Here is a 14,720-nt window from a genome sequence, read left to right as displayed (position 1 = left end):
GCATCTTGCCAGTAACCACTACGGGCTACTTTTTAGTACTCATTCATTCAACAAGATTTCACTGAATGCCCGATACGGGCCAGGCCCTGCGCCAGTGATGAGCGTCTTCGTGAGGCTGATGGTTTAGTTTGAGAGCCCAACGTTGAGAGGTTGAACAGTAATCACATGTGCAAATGTGTAATGACAAACTGAGAAACGTAAACAAAGGAGCTGCATGACACAGGCCCTGGTTTAAATTGTGTGCATGAGGAAAGCAACAAACAGACGGAGAAGGGGCTGCAGCACGTCACCCGCACGTGGCCCGAAGGAGCTCCCAACAGCCCAGGCACCGGGGGGGCAGGACCTCACTGTGCGCACCGGGAGGCTGCCGGGGCAGCCCTGTGGGCTGTGACCTCCTATGTCCTGCTCTTCATCGGGGTGGGTCCTGGAGTCACAATCAACACGACATTCCAACCATAAAAGATCTCAGGAGCGTACATTCATAGGGTAAACGCCTGCACCTCGGGACCATTTCAGGACGGGGCCAAGGAACATGTGTACACAAGCATGCCATGTGGAAAGCTGTGGAGAGACCTCCATTTATGGGATGATCAGGCGGCACAGGTTGTCATCCTAACGAGGCATGTGTCAGAGCGTGGGACCTGCCACGGGACGACCTCCTGGGCTGACACGCTGGGACAGTTTAAAATCGGGCCACAGACCTGTGAGTCAGATGGGGTGGAGCCGACAGCAGAGCCTGGCCCCTTGCTGTGCCCCGTCCACCCACCTCAATCCACAGCAATGATGGCGCAGCTGTCAGCACCTGCAGAACTGCTCAGACAAGCACCAATTCCTGCATGAGGCTGCCAGACAGCTGCTGGGGACTGAGAACCCACTGCACTTGTGGTCACCTCTACGAGCCCCACGTGTGCTCCAGACAGGTGGGCACACACTCCTCTGCTCACGAATGCGTGACCGGCACCCGTGGACCCAGTACTGCTAAATGTAGGGGTGGGGCAGGGCTGAGAATGGAGGACAGAGAGATTTAGGAATATGGCCTGCGGTCCCTGCCTGGCAGGAGTTTCCACTGTGGTAGAGAAGGTGTGGTGGGCGCCAAGCTTTGCATGCACGCTCTATGTGACCCTAACGGCAACCCAGAGGTGTCACTGTTCCCATTTTACAGACCAGGAGACCGAGGCCTGGAAGAGTTCCATAACAGTGCACGGGTACAAGGCTAGTAAATGAAGGAACTGAGGCTAATACAGGGGAGAATTTAGACAAGACCTAAAGAGCGCCCATGGTGCGGGTGAGAATTCCAAGGGACAGGGACGCCCTACTTGGGAAGGGACGGCACCCAGACCAGCTGACAGCGTGGACAAAGGGGGGCCACGGTGGGGCTAGCAGCATGAACCAGAGCCGGGCTGCTCTAGAAGCTGGGGGTAAACGTGCAGGGAGACCCTGGTGTTGAGGTGGGGCTGGAGGACTGGAAGGTCCACCTGGGCCAGAGTGTGGAGGTAAATGCCAGGCTGCTCATCTGTCTTTGCCTCCACAGAACTTTCCTGGAACAGAAATCCACTCAGGCAGAGGACTGGAACCCCAGCCTGAGTAGGGAAGCAAGGTCACATTCGGACGTGAGCTCAGGATGCATGGAAAAGCATCAGTGTCCAGGGAAGGGATGGGCTGAGGCGGGATGCTGCCTGGGTCAGTGGTAGCTTATCACACAAAAGGCAGAGTCAGCAAGAGCCAAGGCTCTGGATCAGTATACTAGGTTCAAATTCCTGACTCACCTTGACTGGCTGGGTGACTCTGGATAATTTCAACTTCTCCAAGCTTATCTCCTCCTTTGTAAAAGAGGGACAAAGTATATTCCTCATAGGGTTGTTGTGAGAACCGCATACACATCCATGTGCTGTTCTGAGTGAGATTCCAGCAAACAGCAGCCATTCACCAGCTTGCACTCGATCAGCTTGTTCCCGGAGCTTTTGCTCTTCTTGGCCAAGCACGCGTGGAGAAGGTGCACAGGTCTTGCACTGAGCTAGGCCTTCCGCACGCATTCCCGGGGCTGTACTGAGCCCTTCTCAAAGAGCCAGGCTTGCCAGCATCATGAAGGGAGACCTTTTGCCGGCGTGGGTTTAGGAAAGACAGAGCGGGAAGCTCGTGGGCCCCCAACAGCAGCATTTCCCTCCTTCAGCTGAGCCACCGTCCTAATTTCTGAAAACGAGTCACGGCTTCCATAGGCCCTGTCCCTTCCATCACTGGCAGGCAGTCTTTTTTCAGGGCATTTTTCACAGTGAAACCACCTTTTCATAACTCTGTGAGAGAAAAGCTGTGCTCAGGAGCGTGACCCTAACCCCGACCTCTGCATGGGGACTCAGAGCTGAGCTGAGCAGGCGCTGCCCACCCCCAGCCTCGCCATCCAAGGGGCCTCCGCTGAGTCACATGTCCAGCGTGCTAGGGACCCGGGAGGTCACCGCTACACTGACCACAGTTGCAAAGAGCCTCTGCAGTGCTACAGAGGAAAAGGCTCTCCCTATACCCGCCCCATCTCCCTCCAATCAGACTGTACACAGGCCAGAGCTCATGCGGCCGCCTAGGAGAGGGGATTTCACAGGATGCAGGAGGGGTATTTAAGAAGCAGTGCAGCCCTGGGCTGGTGTCCAGGAGGTGCCGGGGAGGAAGGTGGAGTGGCACATGCTGTGACTTCAGAGCACGTCCGGACCAGGTAGGTGTTGTCTATTTTCCATGAGGTGGAATCAGGGGAACGAGAACTAGATGGGAAGCAGGATGGCATAGCAATTGAGGGTTTAAGATCTGATTTTGCCACGTGGCTGGGGCCTTGGCTGGGCGAGTTAACAGCCTGGTCCAGACCCCAGGTCCTCCTCTCTGCAGCCCACGCATAAGGTGTCACGAGCATCAGGGAAAACATCTGTGCCGAGTACCCGGCAGAAGGTCTGGCAGGAAGCTGGTGCACAGCTGACGCTCCAAGAAAGGCAGCTGCGACCATGAGACGCCACTGAGACGGACGAGAGAAGGTCACACCTGCCTGGACTCTCCTCCAGGTGAGGTGACCTGGGTGGCAACTGCTCCCACCAGCCTGGACCTAGCTCCTAGGGCAGGCAGGGAGCCCAGAGCCTGTGTGCTCCCCGGAAACTCGCTCCAGGAAGGACTGCAGGGCAACCCCGATAGCACACGCTTGCTCACTCTCAAGGGCTGGTCCTTGCTGATCCTCGGCCTGGCGGTGACCAGAGTCTGGGACCCAGCGGGCGGGCTGAGAGGAGGCACCACCAATCGGCAGTGCGGTCGCATTCCTGGGAAACTACTCCCAGCTCGGGGCAGCGCGGGGGGCGGGCGGCGGTGCACAGGACAGGTGGCTCCGAGCTCGAGACGAGCAGGGACAAAGCTGCTCCAGGGCAGCTCCTCTCCTGAGGATCCTCGACGCACTGCTTCCCACAAGAGCATCCAGACGTACGGGCTTCCGCACCCCCTTGCAGGCCAAAGGAGCGCATTCTTGTGAAATCTGGGTACGCTGCTCATCCCGCAGCTGTAGCTGCCGCCAGGAGCCAGGGGCCACCTCCTCCTCTGTGTGAAGGACCTTCCGGCAGGCAGAGTAGTTGGCTTTGCCCCATAGCAGCAGCCCGTTATTATTCCAGGCCAGCGAGGGAAGTAAGGGCAGGGCTTGTGGGTGGGGAAGCAGTCGCTCAGGCCCCCAAGCGTGGAAAACAGGACACGAACATTACTCTAGTCTCCCACTTCCTCTAGCACAGCTGACCACGTAAAGACAGCCGCTGAACGGTCGTCACAGTTCTCTCCCACAGCCCTTACCCAGGGGCCCCAGGGTCCTTCCACAGCAACACACACCCCCAAAGGAGGCCGTCGGGGGGGCTTTCTGCCCCTGTGCATCCGTGCCCCACGTCCTGTCTCGGAAGCAAAGGCACAGAGAGATCTGCTCTGTAGACTGACGGACATACTATCCAGCTTTCGACAGGCACACTCACGCCGTGAAACGGAAAATAAACATGCCAGATCACTAGGCAAGACTTTTAGGGAGAGCGAAGAAATTCCCGAAGGCAAAGGATGCGGCTCACCAACATCCTCAGGTGTGCGAGTGGTGAGCTGCAGGGCGACACAGGCACACCCCCAGGTGAAGGCCACGTGAAGCTCCTGGCTCCACAGCCCGCCACGGTCAAGGCCGCCGTGGGGGTCTTCGTTCCGCGTGGGAAACTCAGACAGTTTTCAAAAGGACAACTGTGCACCGTCACCAAAGAGACTGTGGCAGAGGTAGAGGACAAGTGTACTGACACCAAGGGGGGAAGTGGCGGGGGGGGCGGTGGTGGGATGAACTCGGAGATTGGGATTGACACGTACACACTGATGTGTATGAAACAGATGACTAATAAGAACCTGCTGTATAGAAAATAAATAAAATAAAATTCAAAAAAAAAAGAGACTGTGGCATGAGCTGTCCTGGACCGGTTGAGCAGCACCAGGCCCGTCCTTGTTCATGTCGTGTCTCAGTTTCTCCCCAAGCACCTGGCCCAGCAGAAGGGCCCACACAAGGTAGTACGGGGTAAAGCGGGGCAGAGGAAGGCAGGACAGCAGCAACTCAAACTGCAGAATTAAATGAAAGACCGGGGCGGGGGGGGCTTCCCTGGTGGGCCAGTGGGTAGGACTCCACACTCCCGATGCAGGGGGCCCGGGTTCCATCCCTGGTCGGGGAACTAGATCCTGCGTGCGTGCCGCATCTCAGAGTCTGCGTGCCGCAACTGACAGTCTGCATGCTGCATCTCAGAGTCTGCGTGCCACAACTGACAGTCTGCATGCCACATCTCAGAGTCTGCGTGCTGCAACTAAAGATCCCGCACGCTGCAACTAAGACCTGGCGCAACCCAAATAAATAAATACATAAATATTTTTTTAAGTAAATAAATAAAGGAAGGACTAGGAAGGCCCTTCAATTCTGTAAGACAAATTGCTGATTTGTTTGGATTCAGTAATCAACAACTAATTAATAAGCTGTGGCTCAAGGCCTTCGGGAACTCCTTAACCCTCAGGACCCTACAACAGCTGCTCCACCCAAATCCACCCAAGTCCAGTGCTGGAGCCTGCACACCTGACACTCCAGAAAAGCCACAGCGGGCTGTGCGCTAGCCTGACCAGGACCTCCGCCAGCCGGCCCCCAGCAGCATCGAGAACGGCTAGTGAAATTCACAAGCACGCTGAAGAGGAGCTCACAGGAGGCTTTGGCCACCTGGACCTCCAGCAACACAGACGGATGCACAAGAATACTTTTTTTTTTTTAACATCTTTATTGGAGTATAATTGCTTTAAAACGATGTGTTAGTTTCTGCTGTATAACAAAGTGAATCAGCTGTACGTATACATATATCCCCATATCCCCTCCCCCTTGCCTCCTTCTCCCACCCCTCTAGGTGGTCACAAAGCACCGAGCTGATCTCCCTGTGCTATGCAGCTGCTTCCCACTAGCTATCTATTTTACATTTGGTAGTGTATATATGTCCATGACACTCTCTCACTTCGTCCCAGCTTACCCTTCCCCCTCCCCATGTCCTCAAGTCCATTCTCTACGTCTGCGTCTTTATTCCTGTCCTGCACCTAGGTTCTTTAGAACCATTTTTTTTTTTAGATTCCATATATATGCACTAGCATACGGTATTTGTTTTTCTCTTTCTGACTTACTTCACTCTGTATGACAGACTCTAGGTCCGTCCACCTCAATACAAATAACTTAATTTCGCTTCTTTTTATGGCTGAGTAAAATTCCATTGTATATATGTGCCACATCTTCTGCACAAAGGAATACTTTGAATCCATAAAAAACAGATCTCTGGATGCACACAACACGGATGGACGTCGCGCCTGAGAACCAGCACGCTCATCTTTGGTGACAGAGACCCCGATGGTGGTTACGCTGGGGATGGGTGCTGACCATACAGGGCACGAAGGAACCTCCTGAATGCCGAAATGTTCCACACTGTGATGTGCACAGTGCTCACCGGGTGTGCAAACATGTAAAATTTCATCAAGCCACACGCCTGAGATTAGTGTACTTTACTGTCACACACACCGCACTCCACACAGGAGAGATTCCCTGGTGTGAGGCGGGGCTGGAACAGTTTCCTGAAAAGGCAGCTGTTTCAGCCTTGAGGCGTGGCAGAGCTTCCCGGGTAAGTGTAGGAGAGGATCAGGTTGCAGAAGGTCAGCCCGTGGACCCGGGGAGGGTGACAAACTAAGAATTTAACAGGGATGGGCCATGCAGGAGGCTCTGGGTGCTTTTCACACTCTTTAAGCGACAAAAGCTTTCTTTACTTCCCTCAAGTAAAATGCTACACATACACCCCAAAATACAGAGCACATGTTCTGGCTGGGGATGGTGAGGGGAGCCCACCCCCTTGGTCTCCTCTGCCAGCAAGCATCTTTGCAGAGCCCCAGAGGAACACAGTCTTGGGGAGTCGGAGAGATGGATGGTGGGGTGCGGGAGACGTATCCCTGGACCCCAGGAACCTGGGAAGCACTGAATTTAGGGGACAGGGAAAGGAGGCATCAAAGGTAACTGCTGTCCCAGCTGTAACAGTGAGTGCCCTGTCCTGCTACCCCTATCCTATGGGTAACACAGGGCTGCCCAGGCGGCTCTGGCAGAGGAAGCAGGTAGGGCCAATGGGGTTTACAAGGAAGAGGGGTGAGCACCGCTCGTGGAGATGCACGGGAGCTGGCTCTGACGACGTGCCCCGAGCTGGGCCCCTGCAGCTCTCAGCCTACAATTTAGCACTAAGGAAATAAGGAGACACTAACAACAGCAGCAGTGTCCACGTGGACTTTTAAATCAGCTTCCTTTGAACTTCCAAATTTTCTCTTCTTTGTTCAGCTCATCTTCTACCCCGTTCTTTCCCTTCCCTTCCGTGGCACTAGCAGGCAGGGGACAAGGCCCCGGAACCCTCTCAGAGATGCCCTGGGAATAAGTCAATTGGTGAATCCAGCTTTGGTCACCTTCCTCAAAAAGCAGTTCTTTTTGAAAGTACCCTGACAGACCACTTCTGAACTAGTAGCTATCAGGAAAATCATCTCATTTCAACTCAACTAACATTTATTGGGTACCTACTGCATGCAAAGCACTGCTTGTCACATTTTAGCCGCTGAATTTTTTCCTTGGCGCGTGCTACTGAGAAATGCAGCACAGGGAGAGAGCTAGAGTCCCCAGATGTGTAAAAGTGGGGACCAGAGCCCAGCTGCTTCTGGAAGCAAGGAGGGGAGAAGATACTCTGACTCATCCCAAAGCAGCCCGCGCAGGCACCGCTGTTGCTGACGCCAGAGAAGATAAGAGCAGTTCCTGGATGTCCGAGCACCGTGACTGGTCTTGCTATGTGGGCAGGATGGCCAGGATGCACCAGAAACCTCTGGTCTCAAGATGTGAAACTGTGGATTTGGTGATACTTTGGATATCAGAATGAAGGACCCCCCGCATCCACCCACTCTGATATGCCCACCAGCGACTGATCCTTCATTGGATCATACGTTTTTAAGGTGGGGATACTGTCTTGGTTACCTTTGTACCCCAGCACGAACCCCACACCTGTCACACTGTAGTTGCTCAGTAAATGAACACATCAATGGATGGTAGGCTTTTAAGAGTAACTGCTAAACACTGGACTTCCCTCAAGGCCACACGGCTAGAACCTGCTCCCGGGATGGAAGAAAAGTAGAACTTCCTCCCCCAAAGCACTAGGCCTAACCCTTCCAAACTCCAGATCCAGACAGCCCGAGAGGGACTGCCTCATTCTACACGGGGTGAGCTGTGAACACCTGCGTCAGTATCCGGACCTGGACTTGAGGGCTTGCCAGAGGGGGAGGGGCAGCAGCCCTCCTCCAACAGGGCCACAGACCGTCCATGGTAAAGAGCACGGGGTCTGGAGCCAAAGTGCCTGAGCTCGCTGACCCGGGCCAGATTAGTGGAACCACCTCGATTTTTCAGTGTTCTCTTGTGTGATGGAGGTTAGAACAGAACCCATCTGGCAAGGTTGTGATGGGGATTAATGAATTATTATTTGTAATGTATTTAGAATATATATGTATGTGGTTAACCAAACATTAAGAAATACTTCTGAATGCAACCTATACACAGAGGGCAGCATCCAGCCCGGACCATCTCTATACCCCCAGTGTGTTCAGGGCAGCCTCAGAGGAGGGCTACAGGCTGTGTGTTGGGGCTAGAAAGGGGCACAGCAACTCGCATTGCTCCCCAGGTTCACAGCTGAGGAGAAATCTGCCGAGAGGAAGTGGGGAGCCTATAAACATGGAAACGGCTAGTTGACCTAATGCAACTCCCAGACCCCTGAGGCCCCTTTCACAGATGCCTCTGCCGTCGTCATTCCAAGCTCCTTCCTTGCTTGCCTCTAAAAGTCCAGGAGGCCCCTTCATGGGAAAGGGGCAGGATGCCTCTCTATTTTCGCGGATTCAGGATGTGATTCACAAACATTAGAGCTCCTGACACCTAGAAGCAACCTTGAATGGTTGCATCTCCCAGGCCCTGACACTCCTTTCCTTCCCTAAAATTGGAACAGCCCTCAATCTGAAAAGTCATGGGTCCTAGGAAAGGGCTTGAACCCCTGCTAACTGGGGTGCCCCTAGGAAGGCCCATAGGGCTTTCTGCTGCTGACGGGCCACAGACCCACAGGAGGTGGGCAGCAACACCATCCATGCCCACCAGACTGACACTCCCCACCTGGGTCCCTGATGAGAGTCTCCTCTAGATGCAACTTCCCAAATGAAGTTACAGAACCTGTTTAAACACAGACATGCACAGATACAACAAAACCGGAATCTTAAAAGGGTGTAGCCAAACACACAGGTGAGTCAAACCGTGTCAGGCGGTTCTCAACTGGCCCACAGGAGGCAAGTGCCCAGCCACCCCATGGGGAGGGCCTGGCTCAGGCTCCAGCCCCCAGATGGAAGGGCATGGCCAGGCAGCCAACAACCTCAGCAGAGACAAGATGTGGGACCACACGGAACACTGTCACCTAGCACCATCTGCACTGATTGGAAAATCTCCTGTGGACAAGCGGCTCCATAACTCAGTAAAAAATAAGAACACTAACAAAAAAAAAAAAAAAAAAAAAAAAAGAAGGGTGGAAAGAAACAGGCAGCTAAAAATAGACATACAAATAGCTAACAAATATAAGAATTTTCTATTCATTAATAACCCAAGAATACAAATGAAATGGGGTAGTGCTTCACTTATCTAAATGGGAAAGAATAAGAAAATACCCAGTACTGGAGGCAGGGAGAGGGCTAGACATGAAACAAGGTATACACATTTATAGAAGAGACTTTCTGGAAGGAAATTCAGCAATATGTACTCAAAGCCTTAAAAATGTGCACACTTTTCACTTAGTAATTTCACTTCTAGGAATCTGTCCTAAAGAAATAATAAAAGTTCTGCATTGAATTAAGGGAATCAGTATTCTTTGTATACTTTTTATGATATACATTCTACATGGACTCTTTATATAAAGATTTAAATGCAAAGTTGTTATTCACAGCATTGTTTATTCTAGGAAAAAACTGGAAATAACCCAATAGGATATTAGTTAGATTAATTATGGTTTACACATAAGATGGAATACTACATAGTCATTTCAAAAATATGTTTTCTAAAAATATTAATGACATGAGAAAACACTTTACACTTCACTGTTAAGTTGAAGGTGGAAACTTGAAGGCTACAGAATAATATACCTATAAAATATGACTCTGATTCTGTAAAACAAAGACATCTGCATGTATACATGCATATAAAGGGTCAGAAGGACATGCGACCACACTTTGGATGTGAGAATTACCCCCTTGTGCCTGTTATGGTTTCTACATTTTCTACAATGGTAATGCATTTGTTTAGAATGCAGAGAAGTCTCCAACATTATCTAAACCAAGCAGCCAAAACTGGATTAAAACCTTTAGAGGTGTTACTCTCCCCCCACACAATGGATACAACAAGCCATGGGGGTGTAAACACAGTCCTGGGTTCCTGTCACCAGCACCATGACAAAGGCCATAAGATGACAGAAACACGGGGAAGGGGTCAGAGGATGCAGAAAGCTTGGCCTGGTGAAGACATCAGGTGGGCCTTGTAGGAGAGGGTCATCAGGATAGGGCAGATTCTTCGATAAAACATTTCAGGTGGGGGTTAAGCCACATAAACGGGGCCCAGAGGCTGAAGAGATGAGGACTGAGGGGTAAGGAAACCGGGAAAAAATGGGCCTCATTTAACACAGGGGCCTCCAGCCAGAGGGTGAGGGCTCAGTGAACAGCAGCTTGCGGAGATGGGTAGCTGTGTTCCTCTAGGCTTTTCAGGCATGTGGCTCACAATGGCCCCGGGCAGCCTTCTGCCTTCTCCTCAAACAAGTCATCCCCAATTACTCTGCCCCTGTAGACCCCTCCCCCAGCATTGGCCTTCCTGCTGCCCCTCTGATGGGCCAAGACTTGCTCCCCTCAGCCTGAAACATGCTCCCTCAGACAGCTGCACAGCCCCTCCCCACTGCAGGTCTTACAGGGAGAGAGGAAAAAGTCAGAGTGAGTGTGAAACGGTGGCCCCATTAACCAAAACTGGGGAATCAGAAGTGTGAGCACCTAGAGGGGTGGGATAGGGAAGGGGGGAGGGAGACACAGAGGGAGGAGATATGGGGATATATGTATACATATAGCTGATTCACTTTGTTATAAGGCAGAAACTAACACACCATTGTAAAGCAATTATACTCCAATAAAGATGTTAAAAAAAGAAAAAAAGAAGTGCATGCAGCTGGTGGGGAGAGAAATAGATGCATCACAGGTATTAAAACAGAAATGCTGGGGAAGAGTCAGGGGCTATATGATGGGGAAGAGCCACTAGGTCAAGATACTGTCTCTGTCTCCGAGGCTTTGGGAATTGACCAGCTGTGGCAGATGGCTAATGTCAAAAATTCTGAGACGATCAGATTTTCAGACCTGATATCCTGAAATGCCACAGAATCCTGATCTGCAGTGCTTAACTCTTATAATTGTGGGTGCTCTGCAGTTTAAAAGTACTTCATTACCTCATTTGATCCTGGAAGGCTAGCAGAATAGGTACAATGACTATTTTACAGATGAAATAACTAAGGCTCAGAAAAGTTAAATAACTTGCCTGAAAACTCCAAAGGGTAGGTGGCAGAACTCCAAAGGGACTCAGCTCCCGGGCACCACTTTCTCCACATACAAACCCAGGTGTTACGGTGCTACCTTTAGATGGTAGAAAGACATCACTGTCGTAACGTTTGGCCTCCCATATTTTGACATCAGCAGCTGGACTAAGGCTCCCTGCAGAGATGGACTCCATGCGTGCAAGTATTCACTACCAAGTGGGTGGGTGGGAGGGCGTGTACAGAGGGACGAGCCACGTGGACCCTCTGGACAAACAGTAAGGCAAGCCCCCTCTTCCGAAAGGGCAGGGGTCGGTCGTGGTGGTGTGTGTATAACCAGCCAGCCCAGCAGGGCCCAGGCTGGTGTGGCCTGCCAGGGGTGCTCCCAAATTCAACCAAAACTTTCGCTCTGCCACTCACCCCCGGTGGAGCATTCAATGCATCTGAACTTGAACCCAGGCTTGGGCCATGGGGCAGTGCCCCTTCTTCACTGGGGAGTTAAGAAGGTGGGGCACCCTGAGGCAACCCGCTGCGCCACCCGAATGCCCACAGCCCCCAGCTCCCCAGGAGAGGCAAAGGCAGACTCCTACTCTCCAGTCCCCAGGGGCCCTCACAGTGTCCACAGTCCAGAACTGCAGGATAAGGCCTGGTGAGGACATTTCCTCCAGGGCTGTCCCTCTGGACGGACCCTCTGGAGTTGCATCTGGTCAGGCAGCTGCAAGCCGCCCGTGGCTACTGAGCACAGGGAATGTGGCCAGTGAGACTCAGGAACAGCATGTGATGTTAATCACTTAGAACCAAACTGCCACCGTGAAAGGGCAGCAGGAGGTACCCTTGCGATCGAAGTGGTCTGTGTTGTGACCGTGCTGGGTCTCAGGAATGCGCACACGACAAAAGTGTGTGACCCAGAAACACCCCGTGAACAAGTCTGATGAGGTCCTGGATGTGACACTGTGATACAAGATGTTACCTTTGGGGAAGTCTCTGTATTCTTTTTCACAACTGCCTGTTAATCGATGATGATCTCAAAATAAACAGTTAAAACGAAACACCACACGTGCTCAGTGGCTATTGCAGGGGACAATGAGCCACCTTCCCACTGAGTTGAAGAAGCGTCAATTACTTGGGGCTCCCACTCAACGCCTGTCGGTTCTTCTCCCCCACGCAACTCATAGCGGGCACTTCTGATTCCGGGGTGTGGGCACTCTGGGGCTAAAAGCGGGGAGGAGTGCGGGGCGAGGGTCCCAGAATTAGCATACGGGGTAGTTAGAGATGAGGGGTTCCGAAAAAGACTGTCCAACAAGATGGTGATGAAATGCCGCAACTCACTGCAGTGGGGTTCCCGCAGAGAATCCCCCGTCCTCGGAGGAAGCCCTGTAACTCCTTCGCCAAAGGACCCCCCTTGGCCGGTAGGGGCAGCCCAGGCAGGGGGCCGCCGGGTTCGTCTTCCCAGAGACCGGACCGGGGCACACACGCCCCGCGACCCAAGCGTGCACAGAGTTGGAGGTCAGAGCCCACCCTCGGATCCGGCCCCCTCCCACCAACCACTCAGTTTCCTCCGCCTTGCTTGACCGAGGCGGGGGCCGCGCAGAGAACGGGCGAGAGCCGGATCCCAGGCAGCGGTAAGCTGGGCCCCCTCCCTCCAGGACCCTGAACAACTGCAGCTCCTGCTCTGCCGCGGGGTCCACCACTGAGACCCTCGCAGACAAAAGCGTCTGCCGCGAAGTAGCCGCCCCCGCAAAGGGCAGAAGCGCCAGATCCTATCAGCCAATTACCCAAACGCGCACAGCAACCCGCAAGTTCGGGCACGCTGGGGCCGGGGCGCGGGCAGCGGGAGGGGCCGCCGGCCCGGCGCGCCCGGGCAATCTGGGCCTGGGGCGCGCCGGGAGGCTGAGGGACTGGTACAGAGGGCCGGGCCGGGGGCTGGGGGTCCGGTCCGGGGATCGGGGACCGGCTGCCCGTCTCCCCTCACCGGTTCCGAGACTCCTCCGCAATGAAGGAGGCGGCGCGGCCAGGGCCCTCCCCTGGCCCGGGCCCCCGAGGCCCCTCCACGGCCCCGAATCCGAGCAGCCCCCGGGTCGCCCCGGAAATGTCGCCCCTCCACCGTGCGGCGCGCCGGGTCGCCGCCAGCTTGTGGAACAAAAGAGCCGCTCTCGCAAAGGGTCAGGCGGCCGCGCGGCCCTCCGAGCGCCGGGGCTCCAGCTGAACCCTATCGGGGTGCCGGGCTTTGTGCGCGCGCAGGGGCGGGAAGGATCGCGGGACCCCTGCACATCCCACGGACGGCGCCGCGTTCCCAAGTTGGCGCCGGCCCGTCTCGCACCTCCCAGTCCCCTTCGGGGTGCCCATTCATTCGCGGGGTTGGGGGGCGCAGACCGCCGGCCCCCGGCTCACCTTGCTCTTGACTTCCACCGCGCTGCAGTCGTAGAAGCGCAGGGTCTGAGACTTGTGGAAACTCCGGTTCATGGTTCCGGCCCCGCTTAGCCTCGTCTTCGCCCTCGCTCCTCGCTACGGGGGCTGCAGAAGGACCCCGGGTGCAATACCCGCCGCCGCGGCCCCGACCCCGGCCCGCGCTCGCTCGGCCGCGGGTCAGCTCGAGTGCAGCGGCCCGAGCTGGGCTGGCCGCGCGCCTTGGGCACTCCAGGGGCCGCGCGCGGGAGGAGCGGGGGAAGCCGGCGCGCGCCGCCCCGAGGACCCGCCCCCCGAGCCCCTAGAACCCACGTCCCGCCCCGAGCCCAGAGGATCCGCCACCAATCCCCGCCCCGCGCCCAGAGCATCCGCCGCCAATCCCCGCCCCGCACCCAGAGGACCCGCCCCCACGCCCCGCCCCGCGCGCCGACGACCTGCCCCGCGTCGCCAGCACTCGTACCCCGAGGACACGCCCGGAGCTCGGAGGACACGCCCCCACGAGCCCCAAGGGCCCACGTCCTGCTCCGCGCCCCGTGGATCCGTCGCCAATCCCCGCCCCGCGTCCCGAGGACCTGTTCCCCGAGGACACGCCCCACGCCTAGAAAACCGGCTCGCATTCCCGAGGACCCGCCCCACGAGCCTCAAGGCCCAGACTCGCGCCCTGAGGATCCACCTCCCGAGCCTGGAGGACACGCCCCCTGCCCCGAGGACTCACCCAACGCCCCGCCCAGGGCTCGCCGACCCGCCCCCCCAGAACCCGCCGCCAATCCCCGCCCTGTGCCCCGAAGACCCTCCCCCAGCCCCGCCCTGCGGACCCGCCCCCAAAGACGCCTCGCCCGGGTAGGTGCGTGCTCCAGTCCGCAAAATCAAGAGCGGGGAAGAGACGCCGTGCTGACCCACGCGGGGCGCCTCATTCCCACCTCGGCGCCCACGCCTTTTCTCCCTTGCTCGCTCCCGCCAAGCTTGTGTTTGCCTCCACCAGTCGGCCAAGGAGGGGGGCTGATTTTGGGTGATCTTTAACGTTGTCTTGGATGATAGGGGAATAATCGGAGGCGTGACGCCCTTGGGTCCACTTGTCCGTAGGAGCTGCCAGGTGGTAGATGGTCTGGGCGAAGGTTCTGCCGGAGGCAAACTCCTAAGGCATAGTCTAGCATAGGCCGAAGT

At 55.2% G+C, this 14,720-nt stretch overlaps 1 protein-coding gene across 1 annotated transcript in view; it reads right to left on the bottom strand.

Moving 5' to 3' along the window:
* Window positions 1-13,687, bottom strand: part of PARD6G (par-6 family cell polarity regulator gamma) — a 107,261-nt gene extending 93,574 nt beyond the window's left edge. The window contains exon 1 of the mRNA XM_061169585.1: window positions 13,542-13,687. Coding sequence (XP_061025568.1) covers window positions 13,542-13,613 — 72 coding nt within the window. The 5' untranslated portion in view covers window positions 13,614-13,687. The remainder of the gene's footprint in view (window positions 1-13,541) is intronic.
* Window positions 13,688-14,720: the final 1,033 nt, after the last annotated feature.

The sequence above is a fragment of the Eubalaena glacialis genome, chromosome 15 (genome assembly GCF_028564815.1).
Source record: "Eubalaena glacialis isolate mEubGla1 chromosome 15, mEubGla1.1.hap2.+ XY, whole genome shotgun sequence".
NCBI classification, from domain to species: domain Eukaryota; kingdom Metazoa; phylum Chordata; class Mammalia; order Artiodactyla; family Balaenidae; genus Eubalaena; species Eubalaena glacialis.
This window is presented reverse-complemented; position numbering and strand designations above follow the sequence as displayed.